The sequence below is a fragment of the Salmo salar genome, chromosome 05 (assembly GCF_965601325.2).
Source record: "Salmo salar chromosome 05, fSalSal1, whole genome shotgun sequence".
NCBI lineage: Eukaryota > Metazoa > Chordata > Actinopteri > Salmoniformes > Salmonidae > Salmo > Salmo salar.
This window is the reverse complement of record NC_138295.1, coordinates 70366163-70393448: the sequence shown is the minus strand read 5'-3', so window position 1 is coordinate 70393448 and position 27286 is coordinate 70366163. Positions and strand designations below refer to the sequence as shown.

Here is a 27286-nt window from a genome sequence, read left to right as displayed (position 1 = left end):
CCCAGCCGCGGGAGGGCCCCGCCGCGGTGCCAGAGCTGGCACAACTGCAGGGCATGACCACGGTGCACATGTAGCTGTTCAGGGAGGCAGGCTTGCTCAGCTTGACGCCGTTGTCCAGGTTGCGGCTGTTGTAACTGGGGTGCATGATGACCTTCACTGAGTTGAACTGCTCAGTGCCCTCGTTGACGGCAATGTTGTGTGGTCACCTAGACACACCTGAATGTGGCTGGGGAGGGTTAATCAGATGTACAAATACAGTTATGTCAAACATACTGTAGAGGGCTTTGTTAAATGTTTTTGAAGAAAGTTTCATCAGTCACGACTTGTAGCAGTGAGCAGCAGACACCACCCATGTGCTGGAGATCAGGGAGCCAACACAGAAGTGGTACCCAGACTGCAGAGACACCTGGTAGAATGCAGAGTTCTTTCTGCACTCATACCCTCTGACAATCTTGTCATCCTCAAATGGGGGCAGCGACTGAACTACAGACAGAAAGAATCAGTGTGAAATTGCATGGAAATACAACTCATGCAAACAGAACGGTTCAGCAAATACTTCTGTGAACAGTAGGCCTATATCTGACGCTCAGACATTACCCTACCTGGGAAAGAATTATGTCCACCGGAAGTGACAAGCATCTGCATGTTTGTTATTCTTATTTTCATACACGCAACTTAGGTTGACAGCTTAGTTTATATATTCTAACACTTTCAACAATTGCATGGTGGGTGGTTCTGTTGTCGTTTCCTTTCTGAAACATGTAAAAATGTCTTCCTGTTCCCTAAAATGTCTTCCTGTTCTTAACCCCAGCACAGTGAGTAGAGACACATTAGAATACAGTGTATGTTATAGTTGAATTGGAATGACAGAAGAAAAGATGATGATGTCCGAGTTTATCATTGACAACACAAAATGCTTTAAAGGGGAGGAACGAGACTGTGGTGATTTTGATGAGTGGACTACGGTCATATTTGTCAGTGCAGAGACCATGAAAGGACATGATTCTGGTACCAAGACAGAAGACACCACACCAAAGAGTAGACCTGGAGAAAGTAACTACGGCTCTGAGGGCTCGATGGGGAGACGCTCCAGAGATGCTGCAGCGTTTCTGGGTCTGCTGTGTCTTCTCCTACTGGCTGGGACCATGGTCCTGTTTGTCTACTATAATGGAGTCACTGTCAGTTTGGAGGAGAGGTTGTTAGTTTATAGAACCAGCAACAACAACCTGACTGCACAGAGAGACGAGCTACAGGTCCAAAACAAAAACCTGGATAAAGAAAAGGCCGATCTAAAGAGAAGGTACAATATGCTGAATCCAACCTGCCTTGAAGCCTGGAAGAAGTTTGGTTCCAGTTTGTACTACATCTCTGACAGGACTGAATCCTGGGATGAGAGCAGACAGAACTGTCTAAAGAGAGGAGCAGACCTGGTGATCATAAACAACAGAGCGGAACAGCAATTCATCTGTACATTTCGAATGTTTTTCTGGATTGGTCTGACTGACAGAGAGACAAAGGGGACTTGGAAATGGGTGGATGGGACACTAATGACCGCAGGGTTCTGGTCTCCTGGTGAGCCAAATGGTGCCACTATCGACTCTACTGAGGACTGTGCTGAGGTTAACGGCAACAATAACCCAGAGAAAAACTGGAATGATCTCCGGTGCAGTAAACGGCGGCACTGGATTTGCGAGAAATTGGCTGATCAGTAGCTCAACTTGGTACATGCTTCAGATAAACACACCTACATGTCACACACCACCTGTAAGACTGGAACAATTCCCCATGACATCGTAATCTCACTGAGCAAACAGTACCAACTGTTCTTGTCCAGACTAAACAGCTATTCTATTTGTGTTCACACTGTACCAAACATATTAACCTTGTTACATTTATTTTTGTCATATATGCCATGTTTTTCCTGTAATATACCAAGAAAAATTCCTAACGTATAATAGAGCATTACATTATTCTATTTCATTTAAATACATTCTAGTGACAATCTAAAAACAATTTCCTGTCCCTGAATATTGAAAAAGAAAGCCTTTCATTCATTTATATGCAATCAAATACATTCTGAAAATGTACAAATTATGAGTGACATTCTGCTGTATTTGTAACACCATCTATTATACTGTACAGCATCTATAGGTATTTCTGAGGTCAATACAACAATTAGATATCATGATCATATGATGAATGTTGTTATACGATCCATGTTGTTATACTGTTTGTTTTATAGCTCTTTTTATATCTAAGAAACAGGCTCAGTAACTAACAGCCTATATTGATAAATTACGCTGAGGAACCCTTAGACACACTCCTTTCTGACCAATACTAGAAACCAGTTGCAAAATGCCAGGCTTACTTCAAATGCTACGTCATGAAACTCCCCCTTGTGGTCTCATAGTGAATCTATTTTGGAGAAACTGTGACACAAAACCAAGCACTGTATGAATACACATTTCTATATTCCTTCAATGAGGAGTCAAAAAATGTGGGCAAATGTCTATTCATTTTAACATTCTAGGAATTTACATAGGGATGTAAAGTAATGCCGTTAAGCACACATCCTCAGCTGAGGAGCCTCGTTAGCCATATGTCCGTTCACACGCAAGTTACTGTTTGACAGGTACCAATGGAAATGTATACATGTATGCCCTTGAGACTGACCAATGGCAGAGGACAGAGTGGGTTTATAAGGGGGCTCTGACAGTGGCTCAGTACCGAGGCAAAAACAGACAACCATGAAGGTCATTATTCTTCTCGCTCTGTTCGCTGTGGCATGTGAGTACCGGTTAATTCAACAGGAAATAATGTGGGCCAAAAGATTGGCGACTGCATGAAAATACAACTCTGGATGAAGCTATAACTATACACTGCTTAAATAGTTTGGTATATTTGACCTTTTTCTTTACAACGATTTCTCCTTTACATCCCACTCAGTTGCTGCCCCCATTGACGATGAGGATGACAAGATTGTTGGAGGGTATGAGTGCAGAAAGAACTCTGCATCCTACCAGGCATCACTGCAGTCTGGCTACCACTTCTGTGGTGGCTCCCTGATCTCCAGCACATGGGTGGTGTCTGCTGCTCACTGCTACAAGTCGTAAGTGACTGGTGAAACTTTCTTCAAAAACATTTACCAAAGCCATCTACAGTATGTTCAACATGAAACTGTATTTGTCTGAGTACATCTGATTAACCCTCCCCTCGCTCTCTCCCCAGCCGCATCCAGGTGCGTCTGGGTGAGCACAACATTGCCGTCAACGAGGGCACTGAGCAGTTCATTGACTCAGTAAAGGTCATCATGCACCCCAGTTACAACAGCCGCAACCTGGACAACGACATCATGCTGATCAAGCTGAGCAAGCCCGCCTCCCTGAACAGCTATGTGAGCACTGTGGCTCTGCCCTCCAGCTGTGCCAGCTCTGGCACCCGCTGTCTGGTCTCTGGCTGGGGTAACCTATCCGGCAGCAGCAGTGAGTAGCATTAACAATATGCCCACAAAGACTTTTGGTATTCATTGTTTCTCAAACTGATGATAAATTATATCACTGACCACTCAGAACCAAAGAGAGAATGACAGAGACTAATCCTCTTCTGCCCGTCTCTAGGCAACTACCCCGACACTCTGAGATGCCTGGATCTCCCCATCCTGAGCAGCAGCAGCTGCAACAGCGCCTACCCTGGACAGATCACCTCCAACATGTTCTGTGCTGGCTTCATGGAGGGAGGCAAGGACTCTTGCCAGGTAAGCAGAGTTGAAGCACTTCCACTGATCCATTAACAGAATTAATGAAAATACGATTCTAGAATTTCCAAAAACCATCCTTCAACCTAGATTGACTGATACCCTGAAACAAATCTGCTCGCCTTTAATTTCTGTCTCCCCATCTCTCTATTAGGGAGACTCCGGTGGCCCCGTGGTGTGCAATGGTCAGCTGCAGGGTGTTGTGTCCTGGGGTTACGGCTGTGCCCAGAGGAACAAGCCTGGTGTCTACACCAAGGTCTGCAACTACAGATCCTGGATCAGCAGCACCATGTCCTCCAACTAATTGATCTAGACTGGAGGAGACATCTTCTCTAAGACAGAAATCCATGATAACAACTGTCATGAGAAAATAAATTCTATTTTACTTTTAAACACTGTCTTCGGTTATTTTTTCACTAACTGGTTGGATTCTGCATGTTCTACAGGAACATAGACTATATATACAAAAGTATGTAGACACCCCTTCAAATTAGTGGATTCTGTTATTTCAGCCACACCCATTGCTGAGAGGTGTATAAAATCGAGCACACAGCCAAGCAATCTCCATAGACAAACATTGGCAGTAGAATGGCCTTGCTGAAGAGCACAGTGACTTAAGGTGGCACTGTCATAGGATGCCACCTTTCCAACAAGGCAGTTTGTCAAATTTCTAGGAGCAACAACCGCTCAGCCACGAAGTGTTAGGCCACACAAGCTTGGGACAGGCGAGTGCTGAAGTGCGTAGCGTGTAACTGTTGTCTGTCCTCGGTTGCAACTAGGGCTGTGGGGTTCATGATTATCAAGCAAATATCTGTCGGTCTCACAGTAATTGACCATTAATGAACATAAATACATTGAGCATCTCCTGGCTTCCACACATGGCCTACAAGCCACTGATGCAGACCTTTGGAACATACACATTTTAAAAAGTAAAAAAAATCCATTTAATATAGCTTACACCATCATAATAAATCCATTATTTATTTTAGACAGGTATAAAGAAACATGATATGAAGAAAATGTAGTCTATTTCAAAAGAACAGAATAGAATGTTTCTTATGTTAGGCCCTGATCTGGCTATGCCATATGGCTGTGGGCTACACTAGTTCATTTAGCAGACAAGATTTGCTTAGAATTCCGTAGCATTATTTTATAGTATGAAGAATACAATTGGACATAGCTGAATAAAACAGAAAATATATTTTCTCCAAACAATGAGGGAGTGCGCTATTCTGTGTTGAGCGGTTAACAAAGAAACAGGTAGTCCTATATGCTTAATTTTAGTTGTGATACAAATATTGGGCTATATATTTAGATTTTAACACATTCTAAGGCTGCGTGATGCAACTCTAATGATGATTTGAAAAAAGTTGCATGAAAGGCATGAGCTCTGCTTTGTTTTTTGCGTAGGCTATACACACTTCATCAGTCTCTGATTCACAATTTGAAGAGCCTTGAATTTCCCGGCTGCATCCCCTTTGTATGGCCGTAAAGCCCCCTAAAACAATCCATGCCTTTTGCGGCCAGTGACTGTTGTTCCCTTGGGCTGAATACAATAATTATAATTCCCTTCCCTGGCTGCGTGCCGAAGCTCCTCTCACTCACATGGCTCGCAGTCACGTGATTGGGTCTTTGTCACAGGCTACAAGTGAAGACAGACACAATTGCACGCATCCTTATCCAATTCCGAGGGGTATATTGAAGATATTGGAAGAACTGTCCACATTTACTTTTCGTCAGCCAACAAGATGAGTAGGCCTAATGATCTACTATCTGCCATAGTACAAAAGTTGACCTATTCTAATCTGTGCGAGAAATAAATATTCCAAACATAGTCTGGGACAGTTGTGGGATGCGATAGATCCCAAATTAATACAACCACTAGCATAAAAAAAACTGTTTCAAGCAATGAGCCTGACGAAACAGATTAGAACGTTTAGCTTAAAAAGGTTGATAAATTGTTAGGCTATTTCTTCACATTATAAGCCCAGCAATGAGCAAACAGCAAAAGGCAATAAGCACAAATGTTCCCTTAGCAGGAAAGCACCATTCTCAAAAGTGACCACAAATGAAAATATGCATACAATGCTTTTATTATGAAGGTGCATTTTTTATGGTGAAAATTACCTTCCCCAAACTGGAAACTCACGCGCTGCATATGTATGCCAGTTAGGCTCTACACCCGTAGTAAAGCGGATTAATGTGCTTCATTTTAAGAAGTTATTTGGCCACTTTAGTTGTGATACAAACCTTATCAAAGCATATAGGCCAGGCTACATGAGGTGTGCAACTATGATTTGAAAAAGTTGCAAAATAAGCATGCGCTGTTTGCGTTAAACTGGGCATCATTCACAAGCGCTAAGATTTCACTCAAAAGTGATAGGCTGATATTGTCACCAATCACACTATTCTTGATTTAATCTTGTCTTTACATACAGTGGCTTCGGAAAGTATTCAGACCCCTTGACTTTTTCCACATTTTGTTACATTACAGCCTTATTCTAAAAAGGATTAAATAGTTTTTTTCCTCATCCACACAAAATACCCCATAATGACAAACAAAAACAGGTTTTTAGAAATGTTTGCTAATTTATACAAAATTAAAAAACTGAAATATCACATTGACATAAGTATTCAGACCCTTTACTCAGTACTTTGTTGAAGCACCTTTGGCAGCGATTACAGCATTGATTCTTCTTGGGTATGATGCTACAAAAGCTTGGCACACCTGTATTTGGGGAGTTTCTCCCATTCTTCTCTGCAGATCCTCTTAAGCTCTGTCAGGTTGGATGGGTAGGATTGCGGCACAGCTATTTTCAGGTCTCTCCAAAGATGTTTGATCGGGTTCACGTCTGGGCTCTGGCTGGGCCATTCAAGGACATTCAGAGAGTTGACCCGAAGCCACTCCTGTGTTGTCTTGCCTGTGTGCTTAGGGTCGTTGTCCTGTTGGAAGGTGAACCTTTGCCCCAGTCTGAGGTCCTGAGCGCTCTGGAGCAGGTTTTCATCAAGGATCTCTCTGTACTTTGCTCCGTTCATCTTTGCCTCAATCCTGACTAGTCTCCCAGTCTCTGCCACTGAAAAACATCCCCACAGCATGATGCAGCCACCACCATGCTTCACCGTAGGGATGGTGCCAGGTTTCCTCCAGACGTGACGCTCGGCATTCCTACCAAAGAGCTCAATCTTGGTTTCATCAGACCAGAGAATCTTGTTTCTCATGGTCTGAGAGTCTTTAGCTGCCTTTTGGCAAACTCCAAGCGGGCTGTCATGTGCCTTTTACTGGGGAGTGGCTTCTGTCTGGCCACTCTACCATAAAGGCCTGATTGGTGGAGTGCTGCAGAGATGGTTGTCCTTCTGGAAGATTCTCCGATCTCCACAGAGGAACTCTAGAGCTCTTGTCAGAGTGACCATCAGGTTCTTGGTCACCTCCCTGACCAAGGCCCTTCTCCCCCGATTGCTCAGTTTGGCCAGGTGGCCAGCTCTAGGAAGTCTTGGTGGTTCCAATCTTCCTTTTAAGAATGATAGAGGCCACTGTGTTCTTGGGGACCTTCAATGCTGCAGACATTTTTTGGTACCCTTCCCCATGTCTGTGCCTCGACACAAACCTGTCTCAATTCCTTCGACCTCATGTCTTGGTTTTTGCTCTGACATGCACTGTCAACAGTGGGACATTATAAAGACAGGTGTGTGCCTTTCAAAATCATGTCCAATCAACTGAATTGACCCCAGGTGGATTCCAAAATAAGTTGTAGAAACATCTCAAGGATGATCAATGGAAACAGGATGCACTCAAGCTCAATTTCGAGTCTCATAGCAAAGGATCTGAATACTTATGTAAATAAGGTATTTCTGTTTTTATTTTTATTACATTTGCAAAAATTCTAAAAACCTGCTTTCACTTTATCATTTTGGGGTATTCTGTGTAGATTGCTGAGGAGCATTTTTTAAAATCCATTTTAGAATAAGGTTGTAACATTAACAAAATGTGGGAAAAGTCAAGGGGTCTGAATACTTTCCTGAAGGAACTGTATACTAAATAACATATGTGTGAAGTGTGTTTTGATTTATAATGGACCATTATCATGCAACTGTCTCGAAACAAGGTTTGCAGAAAAAAATACATGTCATCTATGCACTTAAATAGTGAATGGAGGACGCTTTTCTCGTGGTTCATTTTCATTCCAGCCAGATAGGCTATACTCCTGTTTTAAAGAGAAGCAATGTGCTTAATATTAGGAAAGTTGAGAAATAGATAGTAGGCCTAGCCTATTGAAAGCTGATGGGATCCTCCTCTTTTTAAGAGGCCATCACTCTGTTTTCTCAATTGCATAGCCTATAGAAATGTTGCACAACATGAGCTAATGGGCTCTCATTAAGTGTTTGATAAAATTTTTGATTACATTTGCATTGATGTCAGAGTGATAGAAGGACAATAGAGTGCCAGGCAGTTAGCAAGTTTGGTATGCTACTAATGACCATCAGCAGCATGAGAGCTTGGAGAAGCCTAATTACCATGACTAAATGGTCACGTGGAATTTGACTGCCCTCATGACACGTGACTGCCAGTGTGCCGGTAATATAGTCACCGTAACAGAACTAGTTGCAAAACTCACTACCGAGTTCCAAACTTCCTCTGGAAGCAACGTCAGCACAAGAACTGTTCATTGAGAGCTTCATGACATGGGTTTCCATGGCCGAGCAGCCGTACACAAGCCTAAGATCACAATGCCAAGCATCAACTGGAGTGGTGTAAAGCTCGCCGCCATTGGATTTGGAGCAGTGGAAACACATTCTCTGGAGTGATGAATCACGCTTCACCATCTGGCAGTCCGATGGATGAATCTGTGTTTCGCGGATGCCAGGAGAACGCTACCTGCCCCAATGCATAGTGCCAAAGGTAAAGTTTGGTGGAGGGGGAATAATGGTTGTTCATGGTTCGGGCTAGGCCCCTTAATACAAGTGAAGGAAAATCTTAACGCTACAGCATACAATGACATTCTTGACGATTCAGTGCTTCCAACTTTGTGGCAACAGTTTGGGGAAGGCCCTTTCCTGTTTCAGCATTACAATGCCACCGTCCACAAAGCGAGGTCCATACAGAAATGGTTTGTTGAGATCGGTGTGGAAGAACTTGACAGGCCTGCATAGAGCCCTGACCTCGACCACATCGAACACTTTTAGGATGAATTGGAACTCAGACTGCGAGCCAGGCCTAATCGCCCAACATCAGTGCCCGACCTCACTAATGCTCGTGGCTGAATGGAAGTACCCACAGTAATGTTCCAACATCTAATGGAAAGCCTTCCCAAAAGAGTGGAGGCTGTTATAGCAGCAAAGGGGGGACCAATTCCATATTAATACTCATGATTTTGGAGTGAGATGTTCGATGAGCAGGTGTTCACATACTTTTGTTCATGTAGTTTACATGTCGTAGTACAGACATTATTGCTATCAAAATGATCAAAAGATGGTTTGGTCTGTTTTCATCTTTAATCATGGTACAGGAGAAACACTTTTTTTTCTGTGAATCTCTAATAAATATGGTCAGGCTTTTATTTTGAAAACTACTCCATTTTGATACCAGTATCATGGCAAGGAAACAAAACACGAAGTGGATTTAACTTCTTTGGGGAAACAGCCTTGAAGTTGGAAACAAACATTATGTTTTTATCCAGAATCACGTATTTATTTTCAAAGCTTATAGCTTGGATAATAAAAGGACCAAAGAGTCCGGTCTGCTTCATGTTTTCATTTTTGCCATGGAAAAAAATATTGCGATACTGGTATCATCACAGCCCTAGAAGAGGTATTAATTCAAAATATATTTTGTGAAGATTCTGTTGGTGTTGGAGAAAGTTGGCATAAGGGTTGACACTAAGGCCTACAATGAAATGATATTTGATTTATCCTAAGTGACACGTAATTTCTTCATTAAACAACTTTGTAAATAGTTAGTCAAGGCCCTCTTTCCTATATATATATATATATATATATATCACTCCAACTTGCCTCTTGTCCTCTTCATCTTGGTATCTATGCTCCCAGAACCATCAGTGCAGTGTTTGGTCAGGGTGCTTTCCTGTATGAATCTCTCTCCACAGGAGGAGCAGCGATAGGGTCGTAGTTGACCCCTGGCAGGTCTAGAAGTCAGGTAGGCATTCCCTGGTGAAGTAGGTGTCGGGAAGAGAAAGCAATTAGACAGGGTCAGGAGAACCAGTGGATACACAAGTGATGTGATTTGCTGCAAAGAGGAAACATTGTCAAATACAGGTAAATACTGAGTCATTGAAAAGAGAAAATAACAAGATGCATATCATATCTAGAACAGAATAATCAGATTCAAGACAAGTTCACAGAATTCCAAGTACCCTGCAAATGAGAGGTGAATCCATAGCCTAAACAAGAGGAAATATTAATAAAGAACCAGCCTTACCTGAAACTCTGGTTGAATCATTAGAGATTACTGCAGTGCTTCCCTCTTCTTCCTCTCTCACCGCCCTGTCCTCCTCATCCTCCCAGATCCTCTCCTCTCCGTGCTGTCTCTCCCGGTGGCTTCTGAGTGCTGTCAGGTTGCAGAAGCTCTGGCTGCAGTCATGGCACTGCTGTCGTTCAGCCACAGTCCTGCGGCGGCAGGAGTGTGAGCGCTTGTGGGAGGCCAGCTTGCGCAGGCTCTTGAGCGTCCGTCCACAGACCCCACAGACGTTCTGGGACTGGCCCATGTGTCTGCGCTTGTGCATGATGAAGGCAGTGGGGCGGAGGAAGCGGTCGCCACACACTGGGCACTGGAACTCCAGTTTGACCTTGTGGCCGTGGGCGACCCCGTCCTCCCCCGCCATGCCAGTACAACAGTGTCCCGTTAGCTGCCAGGAGGAACTGAAGCAGCGCTGACACAGTCTGCAGCACCAACTGGAGTCTGACCCAGACATCCTCAGTCTCAACAGCAGACCAGCACCTCTCCTCTGTCTTTCCCTTCCTCCTCTTTTTCTCCTCCTCTGCTTCTTCCAGGGTGTCTGTTTCCTCAGGGAGTTGGTCGTCGGGAGCTGGAGTTGAAGCGCGACCGTGATTTAGTGGGATAGCAAGAGTGAAGGAAGAAAATGTGTTGAGAATCAAGGTTGAAAATAAGATTAATATATTGTATCGTGTTGTAAAATTATCAATACTACAATTCCGTTTCTGTGCAAGTGTTGGCTTGCAGGCTCCTAAACACTTATTTGGACCCACCTGTAGTGTCTTGTTCTAGGCCCTCTTCTTGCTCCTGTTTGATGAGCGTGTCAGATGACAGTGGACCATTGGACATCTGCTCCATTTGGTCTTCTTCCTCTTGTTTAACAATGACCATCAGCATGTCACCATCCAATGTCCCTCCTTTACCACATACTGTCTTCATCCTATTGTATTCTTTGAGATTAGTAGGCACATCAATAGGGTATGATCAAAAAGAAATGGCCTGAACATTTGGTCCTTATTGCTAAGGCTTATTATAAACAGTCTGTCAGCTGTAGAACCATACTCTGGTCACCGATCAGACTACTTTTCCTGCATGGTTAAATAACATGTGTGTAATTTCTTCAGTTTATAGCCTTCGCAGTAAAGATAACATATTTTGGTCAAAACAGAACACCTTCACGCAGGATAACTCGGTGACTAATTGGTGCAAGGTTTCATGGATAGAATATGGCTGAGACCGTCAATAACCTCAAATTCTGTCGCCTACCTTGCTTGCTCCTCAATATTCAATGGGTCCTCTGTCCCTTGCGGTTTATTGCAAGGGTGTCAAATATTTCAAAGATACCGGTAAACTACATCTCTTTCTTGCAGTAGAATACACATATTTGCATTATAACTAAATGATATGCATCTTTTTCATGTTTGATGTCAACCCGTGCGCATCCGATGATAGGATTGTGAAGAACATTTTTTTCACCCCAACGCTTTGACGGTGGCGTGACTGATTTACTGCCGCCCATTTGGATCACACCCCATTGTCGTCTGTAACCGTAATAAACTATTAGCGGCGCCTCACCCTTATAATAATGCTTTGTTACAATTTTACACAATACATAAGGGCGCAAAAAAAGGAATTCCTGAATAGTAATTACATTTAGTAACAATTGAAATGAGTTAAAATGTAGTCCATAACACATCAATCTGAATTCAAAGTTAGTCTTGTTGAACCTTTCATTGACTCCCTATCATCTGGGGAAGTTAGCTTGTTCTCCAAAGTGAGCAAACTACAAAACCATTCAATAGTTCTATGAGAGTAGTGCCTTCAAAAGGGCATTCGACAACAAAATCATTCGAACCAGCAAGTGAATCCCACGACGTGTCCTGTATGCCTACATATGTACTTGTGCTAGGCTATATGTCTGCAATTAAATAAGCACAACATTAGAAAGGTGGCTTTTATTTTTGTCTGACACATTAATAACTGAGTGAAACTAGAAAGTAAAATATACAGTATGTAAACAGCTGTCAGTTCATCAGCAACAGAACAAGAACTGCTTTTCTAAACAAAATAACTTTCTGTAAACATGAGGGAATGTAGGCCTATTAGGTAAAAAGACTAGAGTACTGGCAGTGAAAAGATTATTTTTGCATAAATTACAAATGAACACAACCACAGAATAAATGACTAACATGCAAAACATGAGGTTTATCATTTTCTTTTAAATAAATGGACAAAATTAAAATAGATGTTAATCACTTGTATTGGTAGGCTAAATGACATAAATCATCAGTTGAGAATCAGAGTCTGACAGGAAGAGGTTAACAATGACATTAAGAGGTATGACAATGTTCCATGATCAAGCATTGTAATTTACACTCAAACTACCATTGAAAAATATATTGCAGGCCATGATCTGTCCTCGTCTCAAAACCTGCTACAACTACTGAAATATATAAAAGCACTGACCATCTTTTCAGATTAAGGGACACCCGCCAATGAAAAATAAAATACTGTCAATTTAAAATTGATCATAGTGTAAGTAATTCAAATAACAACCAAAAGTAATCAGCTTCCCTAATGACCAACAAGCAACCAGAATAACAATCTCCATTCAACAGAATATTCACTCAAACACATCAATACAACAACCCCTTATGTGTTAAAAATGCCACTTTTGTTGGTTGACATATGAGTCATTTCTAAACTGATAGAGGTAAACCTCTGAGAAAGAGATGGGGGATAATGTGGCTTTGTGATAGAAAAAGGTCCCTCATTTTCACTTCTTACACCTCTCCCCTGGCATGCTGCAAATAATGCTCATAAAGTTGTGAGACAGCAGGAAACTGAACACCACACTCCGCACAATCCAAACCTCTCATTGTCGCCTTGTCCTCCTTGGATCTAGCTGCACGTTTAGTCGCATTCCCATAAATTCTACTCCGCTTCCTGTTTACATTCCCATCTTTTCTGTCAGGGTATGGAACGGTCTCTACCTGTGAGTACAGTGGTGATAGAGGGCTTGCGAGCGGCTGGGTGGAGGCATATGACCGGAGGCCTGGTTGGAAACCTGGGTGTTGCATTGGGGGAGGCACGGGTATAAGGGGTGACAGTGAATGTAGTAGGTCTGAATGATTGGAAAAGTAATGAAGGAGATGTGAACCTTGTGGGTGGTTTGCTTGAAGAGGCGGAGAAGGGTAGTAGGTATGGTGGAGTTCCTGATGGGAGTGTGTTACGCCACTGTTCATGTGAGGGTCAAATCCATTCATGTTGGAAGGTACATCATGTTCATGTGTCGAGGGAGAATAATCATAGCAGTCATCCTGTATCCACATACTGTGGTCAACTGGTGAGGAATGGCAAAGCTGATGATTGAAAAGCAAATCTAGTGTCCTGAAGCTGGCGTTGCACTCCTCACATTGATAAGGCAGGCACTGCTGCTGGTCAAGTCCTTGGAGAGTTTTGTTTGGTCTCTCATCGATCCACTGGTACTCCGGGTGTTCTCGCAGCATGTGCTGCTTGTAGGGCCCAACGAAGCGGAAACCTTGGCGACACTTTGGACATGAGAACCGTCCTAGTTTCTGTCTGTGGACTCGCTGGTGAAGCCAAAGCTTTTTCCAGCTTTCCAGGGTCTTTCCACAGCAGTCACAGGTGTAGCTCTGACTGTGGGCATGAGTTAGCATGTGGGCTCGGAGTCTCCCTGTGTGTCTGAAAAGTCTTCCACAACGTGGGCATAAGTACTTCCTCGGGTCAGATTTACGATCTAGACTATTCAACTTTGATACAAGGGGGGTGAGATTATTTGTGGGTATAATGCATGTTTGGAAGGGGCGCAGAGTTGTAGCAATGGCTTTATTGGCATGTGTTTGTGAAGACTGATGCCCACTTGGTTTTTGCTGTGGGGTAGGTTCACAGTTCAGCAACGAGACAGAGGAAGCTGAACTCTGTCCAAGGTTCTGAAATGGTTGACTATCAGCAGCTGCAGGAAATACTAATTGGGTGACTGGTGAATGACTCTTGACTGGTGAATGACTCTTGACTGGTGAATGACTCTTGACACTTGGTTGCTGCGATCTTTGCTGATTAGGGGCTCTAGGTTTCCAAATCCTAACTTCAGATGTCATCTTCTCCCCCCTAACTTTGTTGCAATATTGGTGGTGCTCTTCAAATTCTGACATCACACTAAACAGCTGGTCACAGAATAAACAGCGAAAGAGCTTCACACCAGCATGGGTTTTCAGGTGGGTTTTGTACTGACGCCTCTGAACAAATCTCTCTTCGCAGATGTGGCATGTAAAAGATATGAAAGGCTTCTTCCGGCTCTCTCTGTCATTACTCTCCCTCAGACCCTTGCAGGGATGTTTTTTTGCAGATGACAACTGAGTGAAACTCTTCCCACACCGTGTGCAGTTGTAAGGCTTAATGGACCAGTGGGTCACCTCGTGAATACGAATTGATGAGCGATTACTAAAGGCTTTCCCACATACTTTACAGATATATGGTTTTTCCCCAGTGTGCATACGTATATGAACCTGCAGACCAGACCAAAAGGGAAATACTTTCCCACAAATGTGGCATTTGAGTATCCCCCCCTTTCCCCTTTTTCTCCTTTCTTTCAGAGAAACAAGGGGTGTATGATTGGCCTCATTTCTGTTATCCTTCGTTTTACTCCCAGACTCAGAGTCCTGGTTCGGGTTCTGCGAGTGCCACCTGCAATGAGCAAGCAATTCCTTTGAATTACTGAACTTCATTTTGCAATAAGGACACTTCAGAGGCCGACAGCGCTTGTTATGTTTCTTGATATGACTTTTTAAGTTAGATAGCTGGGCAAAGTCTTGGTTACAATCAATGCACTTATAGGGCCTTTCGCCTGTATGAGTGCGTAGATGGACGGTATATACAGACACAAAATCAAAATGGCGACCGCAGTACTCACACGTTTTCCCTGTGCCTTTTGGTCTCCCTTTTGGTCGACCCCTAGCCTTCAGGCCACAACTGCTTGTTGGGTTATATTCAGTTTCATCGCCTACACCATCTCTCTCTTTCTTGATTTCTTTACTTGTGAATTCTTCACCTTGTACGACATCTGATTTTAAAAAGGACTCATGAGACATAGTTTCTAACATGTTTACATCAGTGATGATAGGATTTTGGTGACTTTCAGGCAAATCTTTAAATCCTTCATCTGTTGACTTACTTCCATTTGAAAAGCTGTCATTTGTGTTACCCTCATACTCCCAAGCTAACTCGCCACAGTCCATCTCCTCTCCAACATCACCATTGCCTTCATCGGCCTGCTTTGACATGGTGTCTGGATCTCCCTGTGAGGTCACACGTTGGAGTCTACCTCGATCATCAATGGACCTTTTCCTCTTTCCTTTTTTGTATTTAGTTTTTCCAAAAACAAACCGGGACCGCTTTCTAGGAGCAGTGCCAGCAGTTTCTCTGCGTTTGTCGACTTTGAGTGGCTTTTTGAACTCAGTGCCATCACAACTAGTATTACAGGGCTCAACCTTCACACTGCTGTCAGTGTGGCATTGAAAAGACATGAGACAATTTGACTGTGCCAGGGAATTAAAATCACCCAGCTCTATTTCAATATCCTCACACTTCACATTAGAGATCATGTCAGCAGTCCCACCTCTCTGAGAATCAATGCGACTAAGTGACACAGACACATGCCTTGGAATATAATCTGAACGCTCAGTCTCAATATTCTGATGTGGTGGAATGTCCTGGGAATTCACAGATGCTGTAATAGAACATGATTTTCTCTGTGATTTTCTCTGTGCTAATGCAAACTGCCTCACGAGTGTTGTTTTCATTGGTGTTCGTCCTACTCTGTGTTTAGGCTCAACAGGAGCTTCCTCAGGCTGAGGACCAATGTTTCCTCTCTTTTCCTTTTCAGATAGCATCTCATCAGGTTCCTTTTTAATGACCATTTTTTCTTCTGTTACATGGGATTGTTGCACTGAAATAGTGTTCATGGTTTTTCCTGGTCGTTTCTTGGTCGACCCCTTTGGTCGTCCCCTTTTCCTTTTTGGTTCCAAGGGTGAGATAGCCACAGGGCTGGATTCAGCTGGTTGATGGTCTTGGGGGGACGAGTCAAGAACAGACACCACTGTATTGCTTGGTTCACAGTTTAGAGGTATTGCTTTTGTTTCAATAGCTCTGAGAGACGTGTCATCCATGTTTTCTACACAGTTTGTAGTAAAATAAATGTCATTCGCTCTGTCAGACATTGTTTCACTCCAATCCTTTGATTCTGCAGTGCTCAGATGAGAACTCTTCTCTGTTTGTAGCACAGTATGCAGCATCTTTGCCTTCTTGTGAGGGCGACCACGTTTCCTAACAACGTCTACCGCTGCTGGCCTTGTTACACCCACCAGCTCTTTTGTGATACAGTTCAATGTTTGCTCACTCCCAGTAAGTGATAAATGCACTTCAGGATTGGCACTTTCACATTGAAAGTTAGCATGACCAGTAGCATGTGAATTAACATGCATTTTCTCCATGTTTGCCTGCATCTTTGTGTTCTTTCTTCTGTGATTAATGCCACCAGAGTTTACCTCTCCGGGATTAGGAAGGACAGGCAAAACAGGGGTACCTGGTAGTGACTGTGTATCAGAGGGTTCAGCTACCACTTTGTTCTATTGGCTTCTACTTTCCCTCTGTAGTTGGGGTCATTGTAAGGGCTCCTTCATAGGGCGCATGTTATGGCAGTTGTCTACCTCCTTGCTGATCTTCTCTTGAGATGGCTGTAAAATATATATATTTAAAAAGAGGATATAACACGTTAATGCTTTCATTTTGCGCCGGTCTTAGTTTTCATAATCAAATATAGAGAAACAGGCAAACACAGCACATATCACACAAATATATGGGTATATTGTATCAGATACACAGTTCTAGACATGAAAATACCCTGAAGGGGGACACATAGAACAGTAGCGTCTCCATTGCCAGTATCAGCAGTTACCGGTTTCTCGTTAGTCAGGGCAGGCAAGGGTTCAGGAGGGTTGCTATGGGCAGCAGATAATGCTGACTGTTTCCTCATCATTGACTCCTCTACTGAAGGAAATTTTACTTCCCATGTCAGTCAGTCTCTTGCTCTGTATTTTCACATAGGGAAGAGGTGAATTCTCATTAAAACTAGATTCAGGATGGAGTTTTTCTAGCCTCTGTGATACTAGTAACAAGATGCTACTATTTCCAACATACACGAGTGACTTTCTTATGCTATTTTAATACTTACTGTCTTTATTTTTAGGCAGGCTCTCTGGCAGGACTGATGAGGAAAATGTAAATGTTCAACATAGATCCTCCAATAACAGCCCAGGCAAGAACGATCATCCAGCTTTTGTTCAAACCACGCGTCTCCTCTTCCACTACAATCTAGCCAGGTAACCCCCACTACCGTCTCCAGGTACCTTAACAAAAGAAACAGTGCTTTGAGCCATGTGATTCTACATCATAACATCGAAAACTGTCTTGGTTTATCGAACTAAAAGTCATGTTATATTTTCAGATAACTTCCCCTTTGCACGCAGAAATGTTAGTCAGTCTTTCTGGGGCCCCTGGAACAATAGCCAAGAACACCCCTTCTATAGATTGGACAAGACAGGGCTGGGGCTGTGCTACTGACTTTAAATCATAAATAAAAAATGTAAATTTTGCATCTGTATTCCTCACGCCAGATTTAGCAACCTGTGCAACATTTTATCCCCATGCTGTCATTCAAATTTTCTCACCAAAAAACAGCCCACATGCATCTCACATACTCACACACTGATGTAGTGTTGTTCTGTTGGGTTTGAATGTTCCAACTTGTGTCTTCCATGCCTTGAATCAAATTGATAGGTTGTAGGCACCACAACCCATAGAGGCTGTCTGACATCCAGATGATCTAATCGAAGTGAAAAGAACAAGCTACGAGAATTCCCAAATCTATTCCTCTTGTCACTGTAAGCAGCTAGCTACAGTGCCTTCAGAAAGTATTTATACCCCTTGACTTTCACATTTTGTACTATTAGTCAGAATTCAAAATATATTTTTTTCTCACCCTTCTACACACAATACCCCATAATGACAAAGTGAAAACATATTTATTGAAAATGAAATACTGAAATATCTAATAATTTACATAAGTATTTACACGCCTGAGTCAATACATATTAGAATCACCTTTGGAAGCGATTACAGCAGTGAGTCTTTCTGGGTAAGTCTCTGAGACATGTGACAAAGTCATTCTATGGAGGGCCAAGTGTCTGCAGGTTTTCACTCTTTCCTTGATTGATGAATTAAGGTCACAGATTTGTAAGGAGCTCCCCTCACCTGGTTGTCTAGTCTTTAACTGATAGTAAAAAACAAAAACCAGCAGGCACTTGGACCTCCATGTGAATGAGCTTGACTCACCTGCTCGAAGAACTTTGCACAGCTGGATTGTACAATATTTACATTCTTTAAAAAAAAATCTTCAAGCTCTGATAAGTTGACTGTTGATCATTGTTAGACAGTCATTTTAAAAAGTATTGCCATACATTTTGAAGCTGATATAAGTCAAAACTTTAACTAGGCCACTCAGGAACATTCAATGTCATCTTAGTAAGCAACTCCTGTGTATATTTTGCCTTGTGTTTTAGGTTATTGTCCTGCTGAAAGATTAATTTGTCTCCCAGTGTCTGTTGGAAAGCAGAGTGAACCAGGTTTTCCTCTAGAATTTTGCCTGTGCTTAGCTCTATTCCGTTTATTTTTATTAACAAAAAAAAACTATAGTCCTTGCCGGTGACAAGCATACACATAACATGATACAGTTACCGCCATGTTTGAAAATATGAACAGTGGTACTCTGTGATGTGTTGGATTTGCCCCAAACATAACACATTGTTCAGGACATAAAGTTAATTTATTTTCCAATTTTTTTGCAGTTTTACTTTAGTGTCTTATTGCAAACAGGATTCATGTTTGGAATATATTCTGTACAAGCTTCCTTCTTTTCACTGTCATTTATGTTAGTATCGTGGAGTAATTTACAATGTTGATCGATCCTCAGTTTTCTCCAATCACAGCCATTATACTCTAATTGTTTTAATGTCACCATTGGCCTCATGTTGAAATCTCTGAGCAGTTTCCTTCCTCTCTGGCAACTGAGTTAGGAAGGACACCTATATCTTTGTAGTGACTAGGTGTTTTGATACACCATCCAGTGTAATTTGTTCTGAAAGAGCGGCAAAATCTGGACACCGACAAATCAGCTGGGCTAGACAATCTGGACCCTCTCTAAAATTATCCGCCACAATTGTTGCAACCCCTATTACTAGCTTGTTCAACCTCTTTCGTATCGTCTGAGATCCCTAAAGATTGGAAAGCTGCCGCGGTCATCCCCCTCTTCAAAGGGTTTGACGCTCTAGACCCAAGCTGTTACAGACCTATATCCATCCTGCCCTGCCTTTCTAAGGTCTTCGAAAGCAAAGTTAACAAACAGATCACCGACCATTTCGAATACCACCGTACCTTCTCTGCTATGCAATCTGGTTTCCGAGCGGGTCATGGGTGCACCTCAGCCACACTCAAGGTCCTAAACGATATCATAACCGCCATCGATAAAAGACAATACTGTCCAGCAGTCTTCATTGACCTGGCCAAGGCTTTCGACTCTGTCAATCACCGCATTCTTATCAGCAGACTCAATAGCTTTGGTTTCTCAAATGACTGGCTCGCCTGGTTCACCAACTACTTCTCAGATAGAGTTCAGTGTGTCAAATCAGAGTGCCTGTTATCCGGACCTCTGGCAGTCTCTATGGGGGTTCAATTCTCGGGCCGACTCTTTTGTCTGTATACATCAATGATGTCGCTCTTGCTGCTGGTGATTCTCTGATCCTCCTCTATGCATTCTGTATACTTCTGGCCCTTCTTTGGACACTATGTTAAGAAACCTCCAGACAAGCTTCAATGCCATACAACACTCCTTCCGTGGCCTCCAACTGCTCTTAAATGCAAGTAAAACTAAATGCATGCTCTTCAACCAATCGCTGCCCGCACCTGCCCGCCCGTCTAGCATCACTACTCTGGACGGTTCTGACTTAAAATATGTGGACTAGAGGTCGACCGATTATGATTTTTCAACACCGATACCGATTATTGGAAGACCCCCCCCAAAAAAACCCGATACCGATTAATCGGCCGATTGTTTTATTTATTTATTTGTAACAATGACAATTACAACAATACTGAATGAACACTTATTTTAACTTAATATAATACATCAATAAAATCAATTTAGCCTCAAATAAATAATGAAACATGTTCAATTTGGTTTAAATAATGCAAAAACAAAGTGTTGGAGAAGAAAGTAAAAGTGCAATATGTGTCATGTAAAAAAAGTTAACGTTTAAGTTCCTTGCTCAGAACATGAGAACATATGAAAGCTGGTGGTTCCTTTTAACATGAGTCTTTAATATTCCCAGGTAAGATGTTTTAGGTTGTAGTTATTATAGGACTATTTCTCTCTATACGATTTGTATTTCATATACCTTTGACTATTGGATGTTCTTATAGGCACTTCAGTATTGCCAGTGTAACAGTATAGCTTCCGTCCCTCTCCTCGCTCCTACCTGGGCTTGAACCAGGAACACATCGACAACAGCGTTACCGATGTAGAGGAAGGGGAAACAACTACTCCAAGTCTCAGAGCGAGTGACGTTTGAAACGCTATTCGCGCGCACCCGGCTAACTAGCTATCCATTCCACATCGGTTACACCAGCCTCATCTTGGGAGTTGACACGCTTGAAGTCATAAACAGCGCAATGCATTGCGAAGGACTGCTGGCAAAACGCACTAAAGTGCTATTTTGAATGAATGCTTACGAGCCTGCTGCTGCCTACCACTGCTCAGTCAGACTGCTCTATCAAATCATAGACTTAATTATAACATAATAACAAACAGAAACACAAGCCTTAGGTCATTAATATGGTCGAATCCGGAAACTATCATCTCGAAAACAAAACGTTATTCCTGTTACATTGCACAACCCTCAATGTTATGTCATAATTACATAGAATTCTGGCAAATTAGCTCGCAACGAGCCAGGCGGCCCAAACTGTTGCATATACCCTGACTGCGTGCAATGAACGCAAAATTACACAATTTCACCTGGTTAATATTGCCTGCTAACCTGGATTTCTTTTAGCTAAATATGCAGGTTTAAAAATATATACTTCTGTGTATTGATTTTAAGAAAGGCATTGATGTTTATGGTTAGGTACAGACGTGCAATGACAGACGTGCAAATGCGCTTTCGTTAAATCATCCCCTGTTTGGCGAAGTCGGCTGTCTTTGTTAGGAAGAAATAGTCTTCGCAGTTCGCAACGAGCCAGGCGGCCCAAACTGCTGCATATACCCTGACTCTGTTTGCAAGAGAAGTGACACATTTTCCCTAGTTAAAAGAAATTCATGTTAGCAGGCAATATGAACTAAATATGCAGGTTTAAAAATATATACTTGTGTATTGATTTTAAGAAAGGCATTGATGTTTATGGTTGGAGCAACGTGTACCTAAGCGATTATATGCAACACAGGGCAGGCTAGATAAACTAGTAATATCATCAACCATGTGTAGTTAACTAGTGATTATGATTGATTGATTGTTTTTTATAAGATAAGTTTAATGCTAGCTAGCAACTTACCTTGGCTTCTTACTGCATTCGCGTAACCTCGTGGAGTACAATGTAAAGCAGGTGGTTAGAGCGTTGGACTAGTTAACCGTAAGGTTGCACGATTGAATCCCTGAGCTGACAAGGTAAAAATCTGTTGTTCTGCCCCTGAACAAGGCAGTTAACCCAACGTTCCTAGGCCGTCATTGAAAATAAGAATGTGTTCTTAACTGACTTGCCTAGTTAAATAAAGGTGTAAAAAAAAAAAATTTACAAAAGTTTTTTAAAAAACGGTCAAATCGGCAGCCAAAAATACCGATTTCCGATTGTTATAAAAACGTGAAACCGGCCCTAATTAAATCGGCCATTCCGATTAATCGGTCGACCTCTAATGTGGACAACTGCAAATACCTAGGTGTCTGGTTAGACTGCAAACTCTCCTTCCAGACTCACATTCAGCATCTCATATCCAAAATTAAATCTAGAATCGGCTTCCTATTCCGCAACAAAGCATCCTTCACTTATGCTGCCAAACATACCCTCGTAAAACTGACTATCCTACCAATCCTTGACTTCTGCGATGTCATTTACAAAATAGCCTCCAACACTCTACTCATCAAATTGGATGTAGTCTATCACAGTGCCATCTGTTTTATCACCAAAGCCCCATATACTACCCACCACTGCGACCTGTACGCTCCTGTTGGCTGGCCCTCGCTTCATATTCGTCGCCAAACCCACTGGCTTCAGGTCATCGATTAGTCTTTGCTAGGTAACTCCCAGCCTTTTCTCAGATCACTGGTCACCATAGCAGCACCCACCCGTAGCACGCGCTCCAGAAGGTATAGATCACTGGTCATCCCCAAAGCCAAGTCCTCCTTTGGCCGCCTAACTTTCCAGTTCTCTGCTGCCAATGACTGGAACGAATTGCAAAAATCCCTGAAGCTGGAGACTCATATCTCCCTCTCTAACTTTAAGCATCAGCTGTCAGAGCCGCTTACCGATCATTGCACCTGTACAAAGCCCATCTGTAAATAGCCCACCCAACTCCCTCATCCCCAAATTGTTATTTATCTTTTTGCTCCTTTGCACCCCAGTATCTCTACTTAGTCATCTTCTGCACAATCCATCACTCCAGTGTTTAATTGCTAAAGTGTAATTATTTTGCCACTATGGCCTATTTATTGCCTTACCTCCCTAATCTTACATTTGCACACACTGTATATAGATTTTTCTATTGTGTTATTGACTGTACATTAGTTTAACCCATGTGTAACTCTGTGTTGTTTGTGTTGTACTGCTTTGCTTTATCTTGGCCAGGTCACAGTTGTAAATGAGAACTTGTTCTCAACTGGCCTACCTGGTGAAATAAAATAAAAGTAATTAATAACTTCACCATGTTCTAAAGGATATTAAATGTCTGCTTTTTTATTTTTTACCCATCTACCAATAGCTGCCCTTATTTGCTTAGCATTGGAAAACCTCCCTGGTCTTTGTGGTTGAATCGGTGTTTGTAAATCACAACTCGACTGAGGGACCTTACAGATAATTTTGTGTGTGGAGTACAGATGCGGTAGTCATTCAAAAATTAAGTTAAACATTATTTCACTGGTGCCCATGCAACTTATGTGACTTAGGCACATTTTAACTCTTGAACCTATTTAGGCTTTCTATAACGAGGTTGAATACTTGACTCAAGACATTTCAGCTTTTCATTTTGAATTCATTTGTAATCATTTCTAAGAACATCATTTCACTTTGACAGTATGGGGTATTGTGCATAGGTCTGTGACAAAATCTCAATGTAATCAATTTGAAATGTAGGCCATAACATAACAAAATGTGGGAAAAGTCAGGGGTGTGAATACTTTCTGAAGGCACTGTATGTAGCTGTGTCAACTAATGTTAGCTATAGCGAAATTCTGCAGGTAGGCCGACATGTTGGAAAACATGCTCTAACTCCAGTTAGTTAGCTAAAGAAACATGCACGCAATAGCAAGATAGGTTAATGTAAGACTCGCAGTTACTCACCCAAAAATGTCTTACTGCAAACTTGTCCTCGAACCACCAGTTAGATAGCTGTCGACATGATAAGCGCTACTAGCTAGCTAACGTCAACATACCGTGTTGTAGACCAAACCCGACAAATATCAATATTTATAAATGATGCATTGCACATAACATTTATGTTTTCGCCAACGTTCAGCTACATTGGCGAGTGCCATAATTTTAAATGTTAGCTTATTGTATTCGTGATTCAATTGTTTTTTCTTCTCACTCAACATCCGGTAGGCCGGAAATGGCGTCGCGGTGCCTGCCTACCTCATCAATGGTGGACAACCGGTGTAAAATAAAAAGTTTCCCCAAAAAATTCTCATGATAGCAAAATATTATAAAGACAACCCCTATTTTTGTGTGCTATGTGCATTCACAAGTGACAAACTATGTCTGAGAGCTATCCCAAGCAATCAGTGAATACATGATCTGCATTTCCATCAAGCTCTCTTGGCAGAAGCTATAAAACAGACCCTGAGTTGTAAAACAACTAACCAAAATCTAAAACTGTCTCTTACCTTAACCCTACCTCTAACCGTAACCCAATTTTAAGTAACTCTGGAGAAAACAATTTTTTTGCAGGTCAGGAGTGTCCATATAGGCTTTTCCAGCTATCACTTATGGCTGCAGCTATTGCTTTGGTCCCTGAAATACGAAAAACACAGATTATTACACCTTAGTTGCTACAAAGGAAAGGGAGAGAGCGGAAACAAAATATTTTATTCCAAGACCAAGGAAATGGCTAAAAAGCACCAACATGTTCTTGTGATATGGCCAATGCTGCTTATACCAAATTTTAAGTAAAGTTACTGTACAAAAAACAAACAGCATTTTCAAAAGACAAACTTTCATACAATGTTTGTGGTTATCTGAACTATACAGACTGATTTGATACTGCATATGTAACATTTCCAATATCATTTGACACACATCTGATCTTTTTTGTTGTTGAAAAAACCTAGGCTACTGACAGATTAGTTGTAAATTGAGTAGTTAGATTAGAGTTAAACTGGTACCTGACAAAAAGGACCCATACCCATAGAAGATGTTTGTCTGTTGCAAATGCAGAGGGTTCACATTGGGAATGCTTTTTGCACTGTTCATGTCTGTAGTACTGGGAGGGAAGAGGTTAATTGTTGGTATGACAGCTGACTTGGGTTTGGTGAAGGAGCTTTTATGCCGCATTCACGTACTAGTCAGAACTAGGAAACACGGACATTTCCGACTTACTAACCGGTTGTTATACATGTGCCGTGTTCAACCAGTCAGCAAGTCGGAAATTTCAGAGTTTCCTAGTTCCGACTAGCACGAAAACGCATCCTCAATCACAAAACAGTCATCATCTGAAACCTCAGTTTTTACAGAAATGGCAGACAACCCGGTGCCCCTATCCGGGCCTACTGCCTTGTGGTCGTATATAGTTACATTCGCTGAAGTTTGAATGTTGAACGCCAGGTCCTTGTCACCATTCCTTTGAGGAAAGGAGTATGGGCTGGTCCCCTCCTTCCCTTTTCTGTGACCATTGAGCTGTTTGCCAGACGTCAGACCCAGTTCCTGCGCAAAAAAGGATGCTGCCATTGTGCAACGGTGCCTCTCGAGCAGCTTGACAGTTTGGAAGGGCTCCTGACAAACTCTACACTTCAAGTATTTTGTTCCAGAAGTCCCTGGAACGGGCTGCTGTGAGACCATATGCATCCCTAGCTGCAGCTCCCCATTGAACGGGTCAGGACAGTGCTGACGCTGGACAACCTTAGCATACCCCACGGGCTGTTTCCTGTTACTCAGCACTGTGGCAGTGGTAAATCTGGTTTCAGGAGTTGCCCGATATGAGCCACACTGGTGGTGGCCAGGCTGTGGTGACTTGTTATTGCTGAGCAGAAGAACCCCGCACCGCAGGCAGCCATGGACTTTATTTCTTGCATGAGTGTTGTGGTGCCATACGAGTAAGTCTTTTGTTGCAAAGCCCAGTTCACAGTAGGCACACCTGTAGGGCTTTGTCCTTCCAAACTTGCGCAAGGTCTCCACCAACACCACTGGCTGGAATTGGTGCCAGAGGTCCGTTGTTGGGGCACTTGGACCAGGTGGAGGCTTTGTGGCTCGTGGCATAGGGGCCGATAGCATCGGAGTCGGTCCAGGCTGAGCCCAGCTTCCCTGCCCCGCCGTCAATACCAGCCTCGAAAGCTGCTCCTTGTACTCTCTCTCCCTCTGATATTGTTCCTTCTTTATGGTGCTATAATTAATTACAGTGTGGCCTGGTTCATGTAACCCACTGTGGTCCATCATGTCAACATACATGGAGAACTCTGTTCCACAGGAGCAGATGTAACCAGCCGCAGGACAAAAGTGGTCATGAAATGAGGTTTGGTCTGGAAAGATCATTTCACAACTAAAGCAAAAAGGGGGTCCACCATCACCAAGCTCCCTTTCACCTCTCACATTGTTCCGCTTTTGCATCTTGACCGGTCCTCGATGCGATGATTCATGTAGAATAGGGTCTCTCTGGAGTGTCTGAGGTAACGAAAGGATAATCGTTTAGAAAGCCTGTTCAACTTTACTGTTCACAAATTATATATCAACAGGGAAGTATTGCATAAAAACCGGGGCACATATTTCAGCAACACAACATTAGGTAGCTGTAGGGCGTGCTAGCCTTTAGACTTAAATAACTTGTTAAGTAGTGTGATATTGATAATTTCACTATGTAGCTAGCTAACACATTGGTCGTGAATCACTATGAAACGTCGTCACCCCAAGCCCGGCGCTGGCCCACATTTGGGGGTCTTTGTTTCTTGGACCAGCGGGGTGTTCAAAAGCTTAAACCCAATTTGCAAACTAAAGCTTAATAATACATCGACACAAGTAATTATATTTGACATATATACCAAGCTATGTTGCTAGTTAGCTATCCAGCCTAGGAAATGTTTTTGTTAGTATAGCTAGCTAGCTAAAGTCAGCTATCCATCCCAAAACATAGCTAGCCTAGCTAACGTTAGCAGCATTACCTTACACCGGGGAGTCACTGCTGTCCACGTTCATATTACTGCCATTGATATAAAATTCGGACATTTGTAACTTTGCTATAATATTGCTACGTAGCTTTATTCATATTTCATAACCTTATAGGCTGAATTTTGGAACGCATCCGCGGCAGCGAGGTGGAAAATACAACTTACTTCGTTTCGTTGGCGGGTAAACTTCCAAATGCAATGTGACACTGCCGCCTGTCGGGTTGGAGTATGCAAGTGACTAGTTGAGTCAGAGATGAAGAGGCGAAGCGAGAGGGTTTACTCAGCCCAAAATCTGTCCACAGAACATTAATTATAAAGCAAGGGAGGAGTTTTTGTATGGGATCACTGTGTTGAATTTAGTCAAGATAAAAT

At 42.4% G+C, this 27286-nt stretch overlaps 3 protein-coding genes across 5 annotated transcripts; 2 read left to right on the top strand and 1 right to left on the bottom strand.

The window, feature by feature from the left end:
- Positions 1 to 193: 193 nt before the first annotated feature.
- Positions 194 to 2013, top strand: LOC106605596 (CD209 antigen-like protein 2). The gene has a single exon (XM_014201410.3). It carries the CDS (start codon positions 864 to 866, stop codon positions 1710 to 1712), a length of 849 nt encoding a protein of 282 aa, XP_014056885.1. The 5' UTR covers positions 194 to 863; the 3' UTR covers positions 1713 to 2013.
- Positions 2014 to 2629: 616 nt separating this feature from the next.
- On the top strand, positions 2630 to 4147 carry prss1 (serine protease 1). The gene is made up of 5 exons (XM_014201411.3): positions 2630 to 2787; positions 2947 to 3109; positions 3229 to 3482; positions 3618 to 3754; positions 3909 to 4147. The coding sequence occupies exons 1-5, from the start codon at positions 2748 to 2750 to the stop codon at positions 4056 to 4058; spliced, it is 744 nt and encodes a 247-aa protein (XP_014056886.1). The 5' UTR covers positions 2630 to 2747; the 3' UTR covers positions 4059 to 4147.
- A 7995-nt stretch (positions 4148 to 12142) lies between these two features.
- Positions 12143 to 24525, bottom strand: LOC106605597 (uncharacterized). Of its 3 annotated transcripts, XM_014201416.3 has the most exons (5): positions 23883 to 24525; positions 17985 to 18105; positions 17455 to 17629; positions 17179 to 17311; positions 12143 to 16957 (listed from the first exon to the last, which is right to left on the bottom strand). In XM_014201416.3, the coding sequence occupies exon 5, from the start codon at positions 16724 to 16726 to the stop codon at positions 12986 to 12988; it is 3741 nt and encodes a 1246-aa protein (XP_014056891.3). In that variant the 5' UTR covers positions 16727 to 16957; positions 17179 to 17311; positions 17455 to 17629; positions 17985 to 18105; positions 23883 to 24525; the 3' UTR covers positions 12143 to 12985. The 3 variants fall into 3 exon arrangements, with proteins under 3 accessions (XP_014056891.3, XP_014056890.3, XP_014056888.3); XM_014201415.3 differs by lacking the exon at positions 17179 to 17311; XM_014201413.3 differs by lacking the exon at positions 17985 to 18105.
- Between the last annotated feature and the right edge of the window lie 2761 nt (positions 24526 to 27286).